A 21378-nucleotide genomic window follows, 5' to 3' on the forward strand; every position below is an offset into this window, starting at 1 on the left:
ATAATATGTGTATTTTTTAATTTGAAGGGCACAAGATATGACATTTTTTTTGTTATGCTTTGTGTTATACCCTGTGCTGACTTTACAATTATGTGTGTATATCCATCTCTAGGCATCCAAGTATTTTGTCAGCAGAGGTGTCGCCTGGGTTAATTGACCCAGAGTTCTGGACAATATATTAAAATCACTGGTATGAAGTCACCTCGGGTAGTAAAGGCTACCACACAATATGATGGTTAATGCATTTCTTATTATAATGTGTTTTCTAGATTCCACAATCCTGATAGGTGATAACCAAATATATATTGGGGTTTATTAAAACTGGGTGAATGAGGAAGTGCCTGAGAACAGTGCCTGTAGCAATCCTTGGATGGTAATTAATTTCCACATTCTATTTTAGGCCTCTGTTTGCAGAGAATACCAAAGACCGGACGTTTACTTGGCCCTACATAGTATACGACACCAGCATAAGAGCAGACATAGTGGATTTATGCCTTGCTTTGAAACATTTAAAAAATCCCTTAATTTGGTCATGCTTTGACATATATAAAATATAATATATAAAATCTTTGTGATATGTGTTTATAACCAAATGTTTTTACTCTTTTTTCCAAGGCATATTTAAATTAGAGGCTTTCAATCAAATAAAACAAAAAAAAAATGTATCCAATTTGGGTTATTTTCTATAGAAAGCCAACGGGATTATTGTGGGAGAAATAGCATTATTAGACCTACCTTTTCAGAAGGACACATAGTACTGCAGTGTCATGCTATCACATTAAAATAGATGTACTATATTGTAGGTTTGCTTTATATTTTGCCTACTTCATATAATTCTGTACCTCTTAAAAAACACAAAAAGAATAAATATGATTTTTGCTCCAAATTGTTCCTTGTGGAGATTCAGAAACTGCTGTCATTACAAAATTGCATGGTGTAGTAGAACAGAGCATACATATTTCTTTCTACATGTTAGACAGCAGAGCAAAAGAGATATGCAGTATTACAGTGTCATGAACTGTTACTTACATACCCAACATTCATTTTATGGGTTCATGTATCAAAATGTGCGTGTGTAAGTGTTTGTGCATGTGTGTGTTTATGCCAATTCATGCCTTACAAATTTATACACTACTTAAAACAAGCCAATTTCTCCGTAGCAATTAGCTGTGCCATTTGTCATTCATAATCCACTCCTCTCCCACAAGTGAGCAGTGTAATTTGACATGGGACATTTATCAAGATGGCTGTAAATTCTAGGTGTATGACAGCTCTCCGTGCCACCCCCCCCCCCCCCCCCCTAATCAGCCATGGCAATCATTCTGTTTGTGGAGTGGAGAAGTGGGGGGGGGGGGGGGAGGCATAGTCTGTGCTACGATACAAGACTGCCTTTTTTTTTTTTTTTCTTCTTCTTCTTTCTATCTCCTCTTTTCTGTACACCAACTCATCCTCCTTTTCTGTACTTCTTCATCCTCCTTTCTTAGTTTTTTCTTTCTCTCTTCTCCTTTTTTTGTGTTTTGTGTTTGTTTGCAGTACTTTCATTTAGCAGTATCTTTACCCATTTTTGGCTAAGATTTGGTCTTGTGAATGATGATAATTGAGAAATAAACACTCCACAGGTAAACTCAGTTCCAGGGAAGACATAGAATGATGGTTAGAAGTGGAAATGAAAAAGAAAGAAGAAGAAAGGTCTGCCAAGAAGGCATATTTTTTTAATCACAGGGTCTCGGGTAGGTTTGTGTAAAGTATCCATGAAGTCAGTATCCGGAAATCTCGGATAAACACAACTGCGAGCGCGCGCTAGTATGTATACAGTTACACCTATGTGCTTTGTCAACGTACAATAAACGTTTATTTATCGTATGTTATATGCCATCGCAAATTGTTTGCCGACGTGCAGAGATATCAAATTTGTAAGAACAACGAATGATTGAATGATACAAAAAAATGAAATATGTGTTGACTACAAAATAGTAAAGTTTGTTTTATTCATGTCTAAACAATTTTTACACTCATTTCACTTGTAAAATTACAAGGCAATTTAAGGTGCGCCTGCTTAGCGTAGAATTGGGTCAGTCTGCGCTAATAATTAACATGATTACTGACGACTGCCATCAGTGGCTATACATACACTGTAAAATGTATGTATTGTTGTATAATGCATTTGGTAAAATTCATGGATTCGGCATTTTGGTGGACTGCCAGACTGTCGCTTTCATAAAAAAAAAAGGCGCGGGAAGCTGGCCGCAAGTAATCACGGGACCATGTCCCGAGCGGGTTGCTATGGGAACGTGTGCCGAGTTTGTGCTGTGTTTGAGATCAATATGAAAGGGTACCATGAGCTGTACCTCGTGTTTACATAAGGATTTGGGAGGGCAGTCATGCCGTGCTCATCCCAGACTCGAGTCTGGCATGACATCCGAGGATTCCGGTATGAAAGGGGTATTACATTTATAAGTATGTATTTTGTAAATTATCTAGAGCCACTGCGGGCAACTGCAGAAGTGCCGAGGGGCTAAACCGAGCATTTCATAGTTTTGTTTTGTCATTTCAGAAGCCTGTGCATTCAAAATAATGATAATGATAATGAAGAAAGAGTTGAAGGGTGTTGCAACATGAAGATTCGTTCCCCCCCCCCCCCCAAAAAAAAAAAAAAAAAAAAAATGACATGCAATTCATTTACAGGTATGTACACAGGTTGTATGAGAGTTGTTAGTTTTGAGAGTTATTTCTAGTTAGGAAGAAATTAGGGTGGAAAAAACCCCAAAATTCATATCCTTTGTTTATGGAGATGTACTGGTGCTGTGGATTGGGTATTACACTTTAAGTAATGAGGTCCAGGATTCAAGGCGATCTAAGGCACTGATGCTAATGAGCAAGATACATTGTCTCCCATGCTCTTCACTGAATTGGTATAAAACAATTACAGACAGGTACTTTGCAGAAACTAGAGCAGGATCATGGTTTGATAATTTATGTTTGTAAGTGGCAGCTTGGCTGGAATGCTCTTCAGAGTCTCGCCCCCTAATCAGACGCAAGCCAGTTTATACCAAAACTCGATAAAGAAATGACGTATAAAGAATCATCGTATAGCTGACAGACCGTTCAGACGCTAATTTTGACCATTCCGGAAAAATGTCGTATAGATGTGCAGTTTCTCACTGCGCATGTTGTTATGGTCATGAGTGACAGGTACAAGGTCACCTTTCATTCTCGCTCCCATTAAGCCCCGCCCAGTTATACCGTTCTGTGGTCGCCATACGTTTAGATGCACAATGGACACGATGGAATGCTGATTCGTTATCGAGTTCTAGTTCGAAACGATGCTCTGACCTTCGTTTCGCTATACATCATTTTGTTAGTCAGCATTCAGACGTATAAATTCATCGTATAGCTATACCGTTTTGGTATAGCTATACCGTTCTAATATAAAATTTTTGCATCTGAATGCCCCGTGAGTGTAGAGTGAACGCTTGGTAAGGATTTGATTATGGTGATCAGGGTAATGATACGGTGTGTGAAGTGCTCTTACCATCACGATGGTAAGAAATTATACTGCAGTGAACACAACAATAGAGTTTTCTGTTGTTGTTGTTGTTGTTGATGCAATGTAGTTTTATCGATAGAGGGGGTGGAGAAAAAGAAAGAAGGAAGAGGGGGGAGGGTAGGAGGGGTGGGAATAAGAAATCAACTGCTACAGTGTAGAGATTGCATTCGGAGGTGTGATGCTACTGCAAATTTATGTGATGCATCAGATGTCACACCTACCCATGCGAATAGAATCTTAACAGCTCGGGATTGGAAATCTGTGGCACAACAGATATCAGATTCATTTCATTCCAGTGTATTAGTCTCTTTGAAAGGAAACATGCATGAATGCTTCATACAGATGTACTGAAAAAGAGGAGAATACAAATGTAAGTGCTGTTTAGAAGCAGATATTGTATATTGTGTTCAGGCAGAGGAGCAGACACAGATGAGATTTAGGATGATCATACCAAGAATACTGGTTGTAATTACATCTTCTGCTGCACTGAGTCTGAAAGCGTCTGCCACATACTGTACATAAATGCACGCACAAATGCCCAAATCCATCATAGGCATACAGTAAGAGTGTTCTGTAGGTGTAATTGTTCGATACAAAATGTAGTAGGTATCAGCGTGAGAGGTGTAGGAAGTATTTTATTCTGGGCTGTCATACTTTGTGGTCTGTTTACAGTTAATGATGATGATGATGATGATGATGATGATGATGATGGTGAAGATAATGATAATGATGATAATATAATAACGATGATGATGATAATAATGATAGTAATAATATTAGTGATGATGATGATGATAATAATAATGATGATGATAATAATAATAATAATAATAATGATGATAATAATAATAATAATAATAATAATAATAATGAAAATATAATCACAATGATAATAATAAGAGTAATTAAGGCAAAGCAAAACAAAAACAGCAGAAAACCATACAAGTTCTATCACTGAATAATCTAACCCCACACAACAAAATGTTATGTAGATAAAAGTGGCAGTCCTATAGCATCAAGTCAATGATAATGTAACATATGTCCCTGCTCCTTTTTATGTCAGTTGATTCTCCAGGTTCAATGCCAGAGGGGGAGTAGCATTTAAGTTTAATCACAGTCCTTGAAGTACTGCCAGTGACACATTTATTACCTGTACCTGTGTGAGGGAGGGGGTTATACGGCAGAGAGAACACTGGGGGAGGAGTAAAGAGAAGGGCTTTTTACACTTGTGTTTCTTAACCCCGGACTTTCTCTGACCCAGGACTATCGTTAGTCCCGTACCAATTTTTTCAGCTTTTTACACTCACCAATTAGTCCCGTACTATCTCTTGTCCGGGGCTAAGGAGAAAACTGACCTTTTTACACTCGTATTTCTTAGCCCCGGACTTTCCAAACCACATGAATAAGAGTTCTCCTTGTTTTTATTTTTGTTTTTGGCTTGTTTGCCAACATGTTCACGCCCGTGCAGACCTTCGTGCTCCGCAGCAGATGAGGGCTTCGCCAGTAGCGTGTACTGACACGCTTGCACACTGGCGAGCCCACCATGCATCGCTTGAGATGCATGGAGAAATGATGGATCGAGTGGCCACTAATAAGATGTTTTTGAACTGCCATGATATGTGGAGTGTAACAACAACCCGTGCTCCCCGCGCAAATGTCCCGAGTGTGCAATCAGCACTTGTCTACAAAATCCATCTAGGATCGTAGCACAGAGGCTCTGCTGCATTCCTAATTAGATGAGCTATTAGTCAAACAAAATTCCGTTCACTATAGAATTTGTTGCTTTGTCTTTTTACTGAAAATACATGAACGCCATTTTCATTATTTTTCCTTTTTACTTCTTCCCACAAGGTTGGGCATTTCCCTGTAGTATGTTTGTTTGTTTGGTTCGTTTTTTTTTCTGTGTGTGTGTGTTATATCCTTTCATTGGATTCAGCAGTTCTCCAAGCCATTATTTCTGCAGCTACCCCATATAAAACATTCCAAAGGGGCTGGGGTTTGGATATTCGATTGGTGAAAAAACTGTGCCTCTCTTCTTCATAACTGAAAGACAAATGCTAGTGGTTGTGTAATATATCATTTAGGCTCCTCTATAACCATGTCTCCTTCATTGCTCTGTAACTTGCGTATCGTACATGCACTGCTTTTTCCTTTGGTGTGTGTGTGTGTGCCAGTACATGAACACATGCGTGTACAGAGAATCCCCCATACTCTCAGCTGTACTGAATCAAATTTTCTACTCCCTGTGCCTTCGGGCATTCCTGACACGTAGCACAGCGCATGGAGCAGAGTCTGTCCCTCAGTCACTAGATTTGCACAGTGCTAACAAAATTCCTTGTAGGGGAAAAAAAAAAGGATAGAAGGGGTTGACCTTTTCATTTATATTTCCTACCAAATTTTCTGTTCATTTCCAGCCATTGTGGCTGCGGGCACGTGCATGTTTTCCTCACATCAGAGCTAATTCGATGAAAAAACAGAATTTGTTTATGCCCCCAATATGTTCACTTTGAATGTGAAACACATGGTTTGAACATTTACCGTTGTTAACTGGTGCCGACTCTGAATCATTCAGTAATCTTCAGAGCGTTCCCATCTCCCTGCTTTACCATAGTTTGCTGTTAAAGGCACAATTTACATTTACCATTTGCAGATGAAACAAAAACCAAGCTTAAGTGCTTTAAAATAGTTCTAAAATGTGAGTTATGGATAGAAAAAACCACTGTAAAAATTCGAATCCGTATAGTCGATTGTTGAATACACAAAATGTAAACAATAATTATGATAAAAATGTTTCCAGACTAAAACGTCTACAGTTATAGGTTATTGAGAAAAATACTGATATCTCCTTTATATTTTAGGCTTTATTGCAAAAAATGTATATGGTAGGATGTTTTGTGATACAGCGGACCTACACATTTGCATCAAATGTGATATCTTGAACATTTTTTTTTAAAACTCACTACTTCCAAGGGTAAACAGGACCTTTAAATGTAGGTTTACTCTATCTCGAAGCGTCTTGTTCAGTAGTACACATGTTTTGAATTCTTTCCCTATACATTAGAATGTGTGGAGGACAATGAGCTACTTTTTGGTATCATCTCTACAGATGTAGCCACGCCTTTGGTTTCAATACATTGTACGCCCAAAATATGATGCGAAGTCCATGTGCAGCTTTCTGAAACTATTTGGAGACAATATGATTTGATGGAACACCCATGCAGTACATAAGCAATGCATTTTAATAGAAAAAAGCAGTTGCAAATGTATATGATAATATTTTCACTTTCAGGAGACAATAGTTTGACCTATATTTTTTACATGCTTCGTCACTTTAATACATGTACTTGTAAAATCTGTCACTGATGTACCTCTCTGAAATCCTGTCATTATAAAAAAAAAAAAACGGCTCTTTCCTCACAGTAAAATCCACTTTACTGGCTTTTCATGGCAGAATCCTTTTGAGGCAATGTCTGTACACACATGATTGCACAGTAAAAAGATGAGAAGGAAAGGAGAGCAAAGCCACACTGAGTCGGTGTTTGTGCAGTATTTTTAGTTTTCTGACTTTTTTGTATTTCGTATATTTTGTACCATTCCGAGGTATTGTGTGAGGTCGTTCACATGGCAGTCATCTAATAGTCTCACTACTTGTCTGTCTGTCTGTCTGTCTGTCAGTCTCTTTTTTTTTTTTTTTCAAGATAATGTACTCAAGAGAGTGTTATGATATGCACAATTCATACTAACCTTCTTTTTTCCCTTATGTTATACCATTTTACACGTCACATGTATGATTTCTTTTTTCACATTTGCCATTTCGGAACACTCGCTCAAAGAAAACAAAATTTGATGCATTCACCATGGATCTGTCAAGCACAACTTATTTTGTGGCCCATATCCTCTTACCCAATTTAGTTTGAATTATTGATAATCCATCGGTCGAAAGGTGTACGAGCAATTTCTCATCTGGACACCGTAACCTTTCCAGCAATGTTCATATGGGCTGTGCATGCCGCAGGTTGAAAATTGAAAGGAGGTGGAAATTGCCACGAACCTGCTACATGCAACCAATTTTAATGGCTCAAATACCTCAGTTAAGCCATACACACACACAAAAAAAAGAAAAGCAAGCAAACAAGAACAAAAACGTGTTTCACTGGCTTTTGAAGTGTTTTCAAATTTTTCCATTTGAGGTCTTTTGGCAGCTAGTACAAAAGTGTGCGTTGATTAGATAAGTATGAAAGACTTGAGCTGCTCCACTTCATCTGCTCTCATGTACACATCAGCTAACAAAAAGAATTAACAAATTCCAGGACAGGACACAATACACAACTGACTCCATGCTGAAATTGAGAGATGGTTTATTAAATATACTTGTGTGGGTGTGACTGTAATGGTATCAAAATTTCACAGTCCGCAGTGCATTGTCATCTCATCTATGGAGATCTTCAGTACATGCAAATTTCCAAGTAATTTCCAGTGACATACTTCCAATGTTCAAAGAGTCAGTCTGCAGTCTTACAATAACATTTATTTCAAGCTTCAGATTCCTAGATGCACATACATGTATTTGCAGAGAGTGCCATCCAAACCACAAAGATCACCAAAAATTTATTAAAAAATAAACCCAATTTTGGTCAAATTCTGGCTCAATACAAGATATACGTGAAGATTGGTATAGAAAATGTATATTGCGCTGTTAAAAACAGAACAGAGATATTTCATGTTAGAAAAAAAAAAAAACCTTCCCCTTAAACAAAAACAAGCATAAACAAACAAATGGATATGGGGTGCAACTACTGTCAACATGAAAACTTTTACACTGGACCAATTTCAGTAAAGTTACTTTTATGATTTGCTGGTGAGAGTATTTTTGTACTCAGTAGTTTCTACAAATATTTACGTGTTATTAATTTCATCATAGCTAGTGGAGCGCAAAATTTGAAAAGAAAATCTTCAATTTTTTTTTTCACGTTTATACAGTACTATCATATTTTGCACATGGACAAGTGAATGCTCGATGTGAATGTAATTTCTTTGCTTTTGATTGTGAGGCATTGCTAGACAAAAACAGAATATTGCACTAATCAGAGTTTTGAGCTGTAATTTGAAGACCCCCACCTGTCCTTTCTGTAGTACTTTAGTTAGGATTGGAGATCACATATTGTATCAGTTGCTATCATTGGATAGCTTCCATAAGTCCAGGTGCATTTTGTGAAAAAGAAAATACAAAAGAAGAAGGGCTTTTTAAGATACATTAGCAATGAATATTCATAATTTATCTCACTAATTCTAATTTTTTTTTAATTCAAATACTTCTTGATGTTCTGTGAAATTTCTTGAAACTTCCTGAAATCTTCAATTTTCTTACTTCTTCCTGATTTCTGTCTGTGTCTTATTTGTGGTCTTCAGCATGCAAGAAATGAGCCCAGAAAAAAACATAAATTTGTCCTTTTGAAAGACCTGTTTATAAAATGTGTTTTTTTGTTTGTGTGTGTATGTGTGTGTGCGTGCGTGCGTGTGTTGCGTTTCCATTTTAAGCAAATCCAGGAATTGCTATGCTCCCATTTTTTATTGTATTTTATTTTAAACTGTGTAGTTCGTACTGCCATCACACGTTTTGCCCTGTGATAACCCCAGGCTTGCCCAAGGCTTACCGGAGATTGGAACGTGTACAACTTATACAAAGTGAGCTGTCCTTGCATGTTTCAAGAGATGAATTACAATTTTTCATCCAGGAGGAATAAAAGGAAGAACAAAAACAAACATGGAATTCTATATTTTACCTGTAAGTTGAGAGAGGAAGTGCATTATATAATGGCATTGCTTTGACATTTTAGTAGAAAGCCTTATGCCAAATGCAGTTGTGGATTATTACACCCTTAAAATATGATATGCATACAGTACATTGTACAACAGACCACCTTCATAGATCAATTATTGAAGTCATGTGCGTAATTCCTTCACAAAGGTTGTCCGTGGCAACCCCAAAGATTGCTTTGGGTTGTGCCCAAAGTGATCTGAGCTACAATGGCAACAGGGAACATTTCCAAGACAAATTTCCATGTTTGTATTCAAAGGAGCTAGGGAAAGGAGCTAACTGCTCCAAGAAGTGAAGCCCAAATCCTTAGCACATTGCAAGTTTGTATTGAACTGTTTTAGTGTGTGTGTGTGTGTGTCCCATTGTTGCATTATCATACCTCTACATCTTTTCAAAAGAACAGTGCCTCTTTGTGTTTTACTTCTTTACTTCATGTGAAAGAAGACACTTCCAGGAACAAGTGCTTTCCGATCATTGTTAACTTTAGAAATGTCCAGGTCTGGCATTTGAGAATTCATTTCATTTTCATTGTGGCTATCCCATAAAAAAAGCGCAAAAGAATTATTCTTGACTTTTAAGAGCATATGCAGTTTCGAATGCTTTCAGTTACCATGGCGTTGTTTGCACAGCACTCGGCGCGAAACCTGATGTTGAGACATTCCCAAGTTGCCGTGTGCATACAATTCCCATTGACGCATCCAAGCCTGTGCATCATTTGTATGCTAATCGCCACACACAAGCAGCAGTCCTCCCCGCGTTGATCAGCATTGGGAGCGATCTTTTACCTCGCTCCTATCCATCTCCTCGCCTTCCTCCTTTCCTCCCTTCATGTCGTGGTTGTGATTTGCAAAATTAGTTGCCAGCCTTTTCTTCCCACCACAAGCCCCCCCCCCCCCCCCCCCTCCGTCCCTCAGGCCGAGTGAAGGAGCAGAAACGTAAACTTGAAATCATTAAGGCGCTGTTGCCGTGGCAACTGCCATGGTGGTGGAAGCTGGCAGCATCCAGTTCATTACGTCTATTAAAGACGTATCGTGCTGGGCGATGAGAGGTGTTCGTGTACAAAATGAGGGAAATTATACAGGTTGTTGGATAGATTGGCTCAGCTACAAGCTTGTATCGCCTTACAAGTACGTCTGATGTGCGAGCATGTACACTTCCTTTTTTTAGTGCGAACCTCTTAAGATCCTTAAGCACGGTGTAATTATCAAAAGCTGCTTTTCAGTGTGGTTTCTGAGAGTAAAAAGACAGTGCATCTTGATCCATTTTCCCTGTAATAACACCCGGAATATGACAATTTAGTTGAGCTTATCACTTGCCAAACATCCTCGCCAAATTGCAAATGTACTTGTAAAATCACCAGACTGAAATGAAAGTCAGCTTGTTGACCTACATTATCTCAGTTGTCCATATGAACAGACTCTAGGGCCAAATGCACAGAGGCACAGTAACCAACACGCATCTTTCATATGCACATGCAATGTACACACACACACACACACACACACACACACACACACACACACACACACAGAGACACTGTTTAAATCATTTAGGTGGTCTTCCGTACAGAAATATCTACCATCTTTCTGAATTTGATTCTCAGTGCACTACAAACATCCGTGGTTAAAATTCATCTTAAAGCCGCTGGATTTTCTGCTCTGTTTAAAGATATATTTGACCCTGCATCACAAAACCGACAAAAAGTCACCAGACATGGATTTTTAGTTGAAGGCAGATTCTGAAAAAGTAGACTTTATGCTTTGAAATAATGTGTAACTCAAATCAAATGGACTCTCGTAACCTATCTAAATATTGGAAAGAAAGCCACATTCTGGAAAAGCATGTACTGAAAAAAAGAAGCTTTTCATAGGGTCTATTTGAGCATTTAATCTCATGAAGCTCTCTTTAAAGCTTTGCCATGAATAGGACAAAAAAACAAATTAAAACACGATAGCAATAACAATAAAGAGATTATCAGATTAAGCTGAAATTGAGCATGCTCTATCAACACATTCTATTCATGACTGATCCCAACTTTCAAATCTTCGCTATCATCCTTTCAAAAGGTATCAAAGTTAAAAGTGAAGATTGTGTAAAAGATCTTTAAGAAATCAAAAATGGCCTCTAAGACATACCTAGAATCAATCTGTACTTTAGAATTATGTAGAAGTAGTATTGCTCATTCAGAAAATTAAAAAAAAAAACCCTCAAGATATATTAGGTTGACCCATTTCAACTATTTCGAGTCATCACGCAAAATAAGGGTGTGTCACTATTTGTTGGTTTTGTGATGCACAGTCACATATTGACAGTTTGTCTGTTAGTGATGAACAATGTATTGGCATCATATCAGTTTCTGAATATGTTCAGAATATCATCAGTTGAGGGACTGTTTTTCTGCAGCATTTGCTGTAGAAACAGGTTTGTTTGATGGGGAGGAACACTAACCTTCCTAAAACTCTTCCTAGAGAAGACAACAAACAGCCCTTCCACGAACCGTGTCTCTAGTGGAGAGGGAATAGCTGTTCATTTCACTGAAGGTTAATATATGCTGGCGAAGCGGCAAGATGTTGAGTTGCCCAATTCAGAGGATCGTTTGGCTGGCAATTAGGGGTATCTGACATTGGGGCATAATTACCCGTGTTTGAGTTTACCCCAGCATGTACACAGGCACGCCCCGCAACGGGCATGTTCCTCGTGGCGTGACGCACGGCGCGCATCGATGTCTTGTTATGTCAGGCACCTGGGCTCCAGTGCCACTCCACTTTGAATTGTAAGCAATCATGCTAACTAACGAAGTTAATGGTGAAGACATACATTGTAATTTGAGGATTTGAGCCATTTCAGCATAATGTGCAGATTCATGTAAAATTCCCTTTAAAATTCATGTCAGATGGTTTTTTTTTTTTGTGTGTGTGTGTATGTATGTATATATGCAATACATGTGTATATTTGTTTGTGTGTGTGTTTTTTCTTGATGCCAGCAAGTACAGTATACAGTGTACCTCATGTTGTAGGTAATCTATCTGCACAGGTATTCAGAGTTCGTTTTGTTTTATCATTTTTTTGAATGGTTGTATAGCTTTGTTTATGGAGAAAATAAGGGAAAGTGGTCACTTTAGTGCAGGTAGATTTTGCTTGATGTTAAACATGTTGCAGACGTACATGTATCAAATCTGAATAAAAGACTGGCTGATTATTTATGATTCACCTTGCAAGGTTTTTATGAGATGTTTGGTTTTTCCAGTTACAAAGAGGCTGTCATTTTCAGTATTTGTGGAGGAAGAAAAAACAAAAAAACAACCTATTGCTTCCCATAATCAGTGTTCCAGAGATTGGAATATCAGATGTTTTGCTTTGGAGTAATTTTTCCCTAGAGCTGCAGTTTCTATTTTTGCCAAGGTAGACTCTCAGTGTTGTTGTTGCCATTATAAGAGTTCTTCAAAACATCTTTGGCAGTTGTCGGGATATGTGTATAAGTATTCCCAGTTTATCTATCAAAATTCAAGTCTGCTGCATTTGCTTGGATTTTATGTTGGTGTGAAATGCTGTGAGAAAATGTTGAATAGTGCAGAATATGTGTTTGTGTGTGTAGAAGTATATGTCAGTCTGTCTGTCTCAGATATGATGCTGGTACACAGATTTTAAAGTCCCTTCCACATTCATGGTGCCTTCATCCTACACAGATGATAATGAAGTAGTCCAAATGTTTGGAGAAATTGCTATTTACACATGCATGTGATGTAAGTGTAGACATGCTTTTTCTTTGATAGCATTTAGTTCATCCTTTTTAAAGCAAAGAAAAAAAAATCATAATGGAGAATATTTCATTTGGCAGAATGTAGCTGCTCTTATGCAGTGTATGTTGCAGATAAGATTGTGTTGCTAAAGACATATTAAACTTTTTAACTGTGATCAGTTTCCACCCAAACACCCATACACTTTTCGTCGTATCTTTCTCTACACTCAGTCTGAATACTTTGAATACCGCGAAAGTGTTTTTGACCGACAATTTTACCAACATGTACGGATGCAGCATTATCCATTTTTCATTGATGCATGTATTTGTGACTCTCTTCCGTGCTCTGGTGAGAACACTTGAATTTATTAATCTGAATGTCTTCTCTCTCCCTCCCGCTCCCAAACAGAATCGCATGCATGAGTCAATGAAGCTCTTTGACTCCATATGCAACAACAAGTGGTTCACGGAGACCTCCATCATCCTGTTCCTCAACAAGAAGGATCTGTTTGAGGAAAAGATCCAGAAGTCTCCCCTGACGATCTGCTTCCCAGAGTACACTGGTAAGCGCCCCAGTTCTCCGCTCTTATAACTGCTCACAAAACGTCTTTCACATAAATTGCCATCATCTTCCTTCATCGTGCCTGAAAATCCTTCTAAATCTTTGTGGTCTCTCTTTCTTGCCTCCTCCTCCTCCCTTTTTAGACTGTTCTTCCCGGACCCTTTTCCCCATTTCCTTATTTTTCTCTCCCACCTCCTCCTCCTCCTCCTCTTCTAACTCATCTGCCTCAGCCTCCTCACTTGTCTTGTATTACTGTATACTCCATACATTTACCGAGTCTCATTTTATGTGGATCTGGACATCCAACAGTTTTGCGAGTGATTAAATTTGCAATCGTGGGGTGCAGTAATGAACGGAGAAATGTACATGTACAGTGTGCATGTTGCATTGAATGTCGGGCTGAAAGTTAATATTTAAGCGTGTTGTTGAATTCGCAAATATCACCCAACTTGTAAAATTCGCCAAAATAAAAACCTCCAGAATATGTATGGTGTATACCGTTTTTGTCTTCTGTCTTCATACTGCCTCTCATCCCTCCTTTGCTCCTCCTCCTCCTCCTCCTCCTCCTCCCTTCTCTTTTCCATTCTATCTTCTATCCCCACATGCTCCCTCTTACCACCCCCTTTCCTCCCTCCTTCCCTCATCTTTCTTCCCCTCTCCACTCCTCAAGTGCCCCTTCCTCATGCCCATCCATGCTCTCTTGGTTCCTGCTCCACTTTCCTTCTGACCTGGTTGTGACAAGTCCGCACATATCAATTGACTTAGCAATCGTTGGAAAACAAGTGCTGAAAAAAACCCAAAAAGATTGGAGAAAAACAGCTGCATCTTAAATGAGAGGAAGCCGATAAAACAGTGCATTAATGTAACACTTGTTGATTTCATACAATGGAAATCACAAGATACATTAGACATGTTGATTTATTAAGTTTACCTAATTTTAAAAATATGATTAGTAACCATGCAGTATCATAGGGAAAATGTGCACCATGGAGATAAATGTTTCGACTGACAGTACTTACAGTGCAGTGCCACTCTATGTTTAATTTGACTACCATAAATAGAGTACAATCAAACAAAAAGCAAGTAAGTTTCATAAAAAAGTACACACAGGATACCTTCCAAAAACATAGAAAGAAAGTAAATATTCAACATGCACTTTAAATGAAACAGATTTATTGGCCATAGGCACAACACATGCAAACAATGAAATAGAGACTTTTCTTAAGAATGCCAGTCTTACATAGTCCAGTTTTCATCAAACTCATTTTCATTGGGTGCCAAGATTTTATTGAATTTTATTTTCTTGTGATATTGCAGGAAAAATAAGAAGTATGTTTTGAGATCATGGAAGATTTCTGCATTTGTACTGCACATGTGTGTTAAAGCAAGGAATGTGTAGGTACATTGTATATGCGTGCACACTGAGCGTTCACATCTTAAGTAGATCTATAGATTGCAACAAGCTGCACAAATGAAATGCCGGACCTCGGCTGGACTTGAAAAACACCTTCGAGAAACACCTGGGATTCCAGCCACCAGTCATTACAGCAAGCTGCATCACAGTAATCAGTTGCCGGGGAAACGCTGGGATCGGATATAATTACTATATATGTAGCATGGAAGAGGAAGTTGGAATGGGTGGGGGGGGGGGGGGGTAAGAGAAGGAGAGACGATAATGGCATTTATTGTTTTTCCATCACCATCGTGTTGTCTGCCCTTGCGGTTGCCAAGGCAACTTCTTGTGACGACTATGTGGGCTCAGCTTGACTACACTTCGAGTAATCCTGCTGCAGTTTATTCCCTCTGAATTATTCAGGCGTATTGTCACTTTAAGTGAAATTGAGATACATAATCCAAGGGTGGTGTTGTATCATATACTTTTAGTAGAGTAGTCAGTTTGTTGCATAGAATATCTTTCACTAGATTGTACTCTTTCTGTAGTGCAGAACTCGGCGGTATTGACTTCTTTTGCCCTGGGGGAGGGGTGCAAATATCTACTGTAATTAGTAGTAATAGAAATCATTCATACGTTAAAACTTGTCTGAGCAGGCCTGGTGTCAGCCTTCTCCAGCAAAATTTTCATGCATGGATACTGTGTAATTGACCCAATGAATTATTCAGAGTGAAAGATATCTTTCAGTATCCTGTGGCAGTTTGCTTCCTTTTGCAAGAAACGAAATACACTTCTGTATCATAAAACATTCGTATTTGCCAGTCAAAACAGATAGAGGTACACATAGACAGCCTTTTAGCGTTGTTTGATGTAAATGGGTACTCTGTTGAGCACCTGTAAAATATTTCACTTCATGTATTTCCACATTCTCATTAAACTACAAACACGAACTAAGGGTACCGATCTGGACACTCAAAATACTATGGCTTTACTGGAATCCTTCCATACATCGTAGATACTGTACATGTACCTCATGTAGGTTGTGGAAGGCCGTCAACATGCCGTACTGTGCCTTGCACTGATCAGATGCATGAAACTACAGTATGCCAAGGGAACATGTGATAAATTCATGACCCATTGTGCTGGTGATATTATATTCCTGCACGAAGGTGCTCATCTGGGACACAGGCCAGTTGTCGTGGCAACCAAATGCAATTAGGAACATCAACGCAAAGCCCCATATCGCCCGTACCATACAGAGTAGTGGGTCTCTTGGCTTTGTATTCAGCAGTCCTGGGCTGCCTCGTGAATGTCCATATTGATTGCGCTTTTTTTTAATCATGGCTGTTACAAGTCCATAGCATGCTTCTTGCTGCCATGGAGAGAATTGATAATGTGTCTCGATGCCGTGGGATTGCTGCCCAGACAGTTATATAACATATCATGAACTGTAAATACATGTTAGGACGTGTTGGGAAGAGCTTGAATGCTTATGAAATAGTCATCGCATTAGTACCTGTTGATTTTTATAGGGTTTAGTGATCCTAGCATAGGATGCAGTCACAGTTTTGCCTACTGGACTATGTACACAAAATGTACATAAGGGAAAGGAGCATTTGCTACAGGCAAAGTAACACTTTAGCAAAAAAACAGCAACAACAACAAAAACAAAAACAAAACACACACACATATCATGTGCTTTTCTGTAAGCAAGCTTGTGAAATTATTACATCATATTATCGCTCATCTTGTGGAGGAAACAAGAACTTGAAGTAGAATGGTAATCAACCACATCTTCTTACAGTTGTACATAGTGAAAATAGTGTTAAAATTAGAGATAACAATTTTAGTTTCGCTGGTAGTGATATAATGTATAGATCGGTTCACTTTCTGTATTTAGTGTAGAGTTGCCAGAGACTGATTATTCATTTGCCAGTGTGAACAGAATGCTTGAAATGATGCAGTGCAATCAGTGTTTTGTAGTCAATGTGGTTTCTCTGTGACAGTCATTGCATGTTGATAAATTTTGATATCATTGTAGGGATATGTATTAGGGGACAATTAACCACCAGTATATTCATGCAGTTATTTGTATGTTTCAATGTGGTAAAAACTTGTCTTCAGACATAAAAAATAAAGAATGCACGAAAAGATAAGGAGGTGTTTTACAGGTAATGCATGGAAAATAGCAACACACAAAAGACAAGATACTGTGAAGCTGGAACATTATATGATACATGTAGATGTATAGTACACGAGTTTATAGAATATGCCAAAACAAAAGAGAAGGGATGCACTGAAAAATGAAAATACAAAACACAGAGAAAGAATCAGTGTGGTTTACAAGAAAGAAAGAAGTTAACTTGTCTGAGAAAGAGACAACATACCAGGAATATCATGTCACTTTTGTTTGCTTGCCACAGAGATATTGCTTTTGATGAAAGCAGCAGATCAAAAACAATCCGCCAAATATTCTCCATCAAACAGTGTTGGTTCATCAGTCGCCTAATTATTTTGTGTCCTACAGTGTATGACCAATATGAAATATATGTTTAGGTAATATAATTATGATAACTATGTACAGCTAAAATAACAATTCACTTGAATATGCATGAAGATGTTGACTTACACAATATTGCACTCTGTTATAATATTGTATCATATTAGTGAGTTATATCGTATGGTAGTTATTTCTCTTGACTTGAAGCAAAGATGATTCACCATGCTCTTGTACAACAAGCATATGATACAATGCAAAGTAATGTCTCAATGACTGCTAGAGACAAATTGGAGATTACTGATGTGATGTCATGTTTTTGGCATTCAAATAGCCCAGAACTTTTTTTTTAAACATACTCATCTGACAAAGCTGTAATATATTTATTGTAGAGTGCTCCCTCTTCGGAATTTAATGCTTTTATTCCGCATAATTCTTGTGTAGGAGAATTTTGTTTTTCTGTATTCTTGATGAGTTTGAATATACTCAAATGTGGTATTCTTGGATTTCAGCAGTTGTAGGTGCCTGGTCTGGGAGTTGTTAACATTAAAAGATACAATCAAACATAAGTCTGGAAATCAATCTCAAGTCGGATGTCAGCCAATCAGAATTAAGTGTTCAGAGGCATATGTTCGATCTCAACTTTCATGTCATGGGCCCAGGTACAATGGTTGTACAGTAATATACCACATATCATCAAGGCACTTAAAAACAATCACACACACACACACACACACACACACACACACACACACGGTAGACAAGCACTAATAGAGAGTACACCAGTTTTGATAGGATAATGATAATGTGACTCATGGGAGTGTAGTTGTCAGCTTGCCCTGGATTATACGTGAAAATCGCAGTAATCCCATGTCTTATAGTCTTTCTCGAAAAGTTGACAGAACTAAAGGTCAGCTGTGCTGAATTGCAAATGATTTCCAAGAAACATGACAAAGACACTGACTGCAGTCTCCTGTGATTAAACTCCCCGTCGGTAGTAGAGAGATTCATGTACTTGCATTTTTATAATTGTGTTTGCATGTCATTTTCTGTTCTACTTCTCCTTTTTCCCCCCTAAATGCTGTGAATTTTTGAAAACTATTTTTGTGTCTTTTTTTGGTGAAATCTTGATGTGTTATGAATTAATGATTTCCTTCCTGTGTGATTAGCAGTTACCCTGTAAAGCATCAATTACCAGCAGCAACTCCAGAGTAGGAAAGGAAAGGGGGAAAGAAGGGGTTGATGTTCCAGTTATATATCAAAAGATGTCTGCATTAGTAGGTTGTGTTAATGATAGACCCCTTCCTTGCAATGTGCTATGTCAAGGAAAGGTCAGGAGAGTCATCGTCTTTACACTTTCAATGCCGAGTTTTTCTTTGCCTTGTAACTGGGTGTGAGTGATCTTTACGTATGACATCAGGTTCACACAGTAAAATGGCAAGGCCCAGCCTGGCTACGTGTGCCTTCATCCTCAGAAGTGCAGATAGTTAGAAATGAAAGTGCTCTCCTCTTGGGTTCCTGTATTGTATACGGGAGGGCAGCACACAGCTTCCATTACTCATAGAGTTATGTTCATGCATTTTAATGCGATGAGCCGCTGGCATTGGGCACTGTGTACATGAACATGGTGCAGACACGGTCTAGACACAGAACAGTAGCACTCGCAGTACTGGGCAAAGTGCGTTCGTTGAAGACTGCAGTTATCAGTGATGAATGACACATTGGTAATAGAGATTAGATTGTGAGCAAATTACATCAAAATGTCTGTGAAGTGGACGATTAGAATCGTAGTATCTGATGCTGAAGTTAAAGGGTGTGTACAGTTCTGGTCCAGGTTAGGATTTAGCATTTAACGTTTTGCGAGATATTCAGAAAGCACTCTATGAGATGTCAAAGAGCATGCAATTCTAAGGGGTATCAAAAGTTTATTTGATGAAAATCAGTTTAGGAATGGCTGAGATATCTAAAAACAAGGTGAAACAAAGAGATCCTAATAAAGTTGTGGCCTGTCGCCTATTATTATTATCACTTTTTTTGATATCTCAGCCATTTGAAAACCAATTTTCATCAAATAAACATTGAATCCTTCTTAAAATTACATGCTCTTTAATATTTCATAAGAGGTTTCTCATTATCTCACTTAGGAATGCTCAAAACATGAATCCCCACCTCAACCAGTACTGTACAGTCCTTTTAAGCTAATTAGGTATGTGCATTTGCAAATGAGAAAATATATATATGCATTTCCTTATGACAAACAAATGTGTTTGTAAATTCAGAAATGCTATTACCATGATTGGATTCTGATAGTTTTGCTATGGAATGAGGTGCATTGTTAAAGATACATAAGGACAGTTTGGAAAAGCAGGAAGTAATTTAGCCAATAAATGGACCCACTCCATAAAGCATTGTGATAAGTGTAGCAAATGAAATGACAGTGATACATGGTAAACGTATTCTAAAACAAACATGATCACACAGCTTCATCATGCAACCAGGGTCTGCAAGGAAGTGGCCTAGTAATATATAGGTCACTTTCCTTGGACTCGTTCACTTGTTAAAACACCGAGATATCAACGCTGCTACTAAATGGATACTGTTACGTCCAAAAACAACACATTTGTTATTCTTGTTGCGTGATGGCACTGTAGTATGATCATTTTACAATAGCAAGTACCACAAAGGGCAGAGGACTAGAAATCATGATAAACCATGTCCTACTGAGGTGGCACAACCCGAGTCTGGTGTTATGAAAACTACACAGACCTGAATATAACCAGGCATGATGTAACCAACGCTGCCTTACACCCCCCCCCCCCCCCCCCATCATATGCAAGTTGTGATACTATTACCAGAGCAGCTTGTGCAGTCCTCATTTCATGTTATGTTCACAATATGATGTCAATTTAACCCATTGTAGACTAGTTCCAAGTACTTGTATTCTTGGGCTGGGGTAAATGGGAAACGTGTGTTAAAGAAAAATCAGCCTTCTTCAACGGGTGAGAGATCATTTAGCCATCCATGGATCACTACCAGTAGGCCTGTGTGGGCTTTTGAGCACATAAGGGAGAAAACTGTACTCTAAGTCATCTGATTTATAATTTTTGTAAATATTCTCTTAATTTGTGCTTTGTGACAGTGACAAAAGGACTTTCCATTGTATTTGCAGTTAAGATGTGATATTCTCCGTACCCACTGATTCTTCACGAGTTTCCTTGTGATTACTGTCTCCCTACGCAGGGTCCAACACATACGAGGAGGCGGCCGCCTACATCCAGATGCAGTTTGAGGACCTGAACAAGCGCAAGGACCAGAAAGAGATCTACACTCACTTCACCTGTGCCACGGACACCAACAACATCCAGTTTGTGTTCGATGCCGTCACCGATGTCATCATCAAGAACAACCTGAAGGACTGCGGTCTCTTCTAAACGGGGAGCCCTCGGAGGGGCGTGGCACATTGCAATCAGTAGGTTAGAGAAGCCATTTTCTGTTTTACAATGCCCCCCCCCCCCCCTTTAGTGTAAGGCCCATAGTTTGTTAGGATATATATATTGAGTCAGGGGGAGGGGAAGAAAGAGACAAACTTAGAGGCTTTCAAAAGAGTAGTCCTTGACATTTTGCAAGACCTTGTAATAGATAAGTGTTCAAGGAACCAGAGACTTTGTAGTGAACACATTATTACTCTCCCTTTTTTTTTTACAGACTATGGATGCACTTGTGTATATATACTTGTATGTTTGGCACTTTGAATGAGACACTGAAAAAAAAAAATGACAAGCAACAGATTGAAATGTGAGAAACAAACCGCATGGGATGTGC

General features: G+C 38.5%; 1 protein-coding gene across 2 annotated transcripts in view; it reads left to right on the plus strand.

Moving 5' to 3' along the window:
• Window positions 1-21378, plus strand: part of LOC139719956 (guanine nucleotide-binding protein G(i) subunit alpha) — an 86488-nt gene that overhangs the window by 61694 nt on the left and 3416 nt on the right. The window contains exons 7-8 of one of the 2 annotated variants that reach the window (XM_071631337.1): window positions 13514-13667; window positions 20797-21025. In XM_071631337.1, coding sequence (XP_071487438.1) covers window positions 13514-13667; window positions 20797-20987 — 345 coding nt within the window. In that variant the 3' untranslated portion in view covers window positions 20988-21025. Of the gene's footprint in view, window positions 1-13513; window positions 13668-20796; window positions 21030-21378 lie in introns of both variants that reach the window. The other variant, XM_071631336.1, reaches the window with a different exon arrangement.

The sequence above is a fragment of the Diadema antillarum genome, unplaced genomic scaffold (genome assembly GCF_040938485.1).
Source record: "Diadema antillarum isolate AM-2024a unplaced genomic scaffold, OU_Dant_1.0 scf00000117, whole genome shotgun sequence".
NCBI classification, from domain to species: Eukaryota; Metazoa; Echinodermata; class Echinoidea; order Diadematoida; family Diadematidae; genus Diadema; species Diadema antillarum.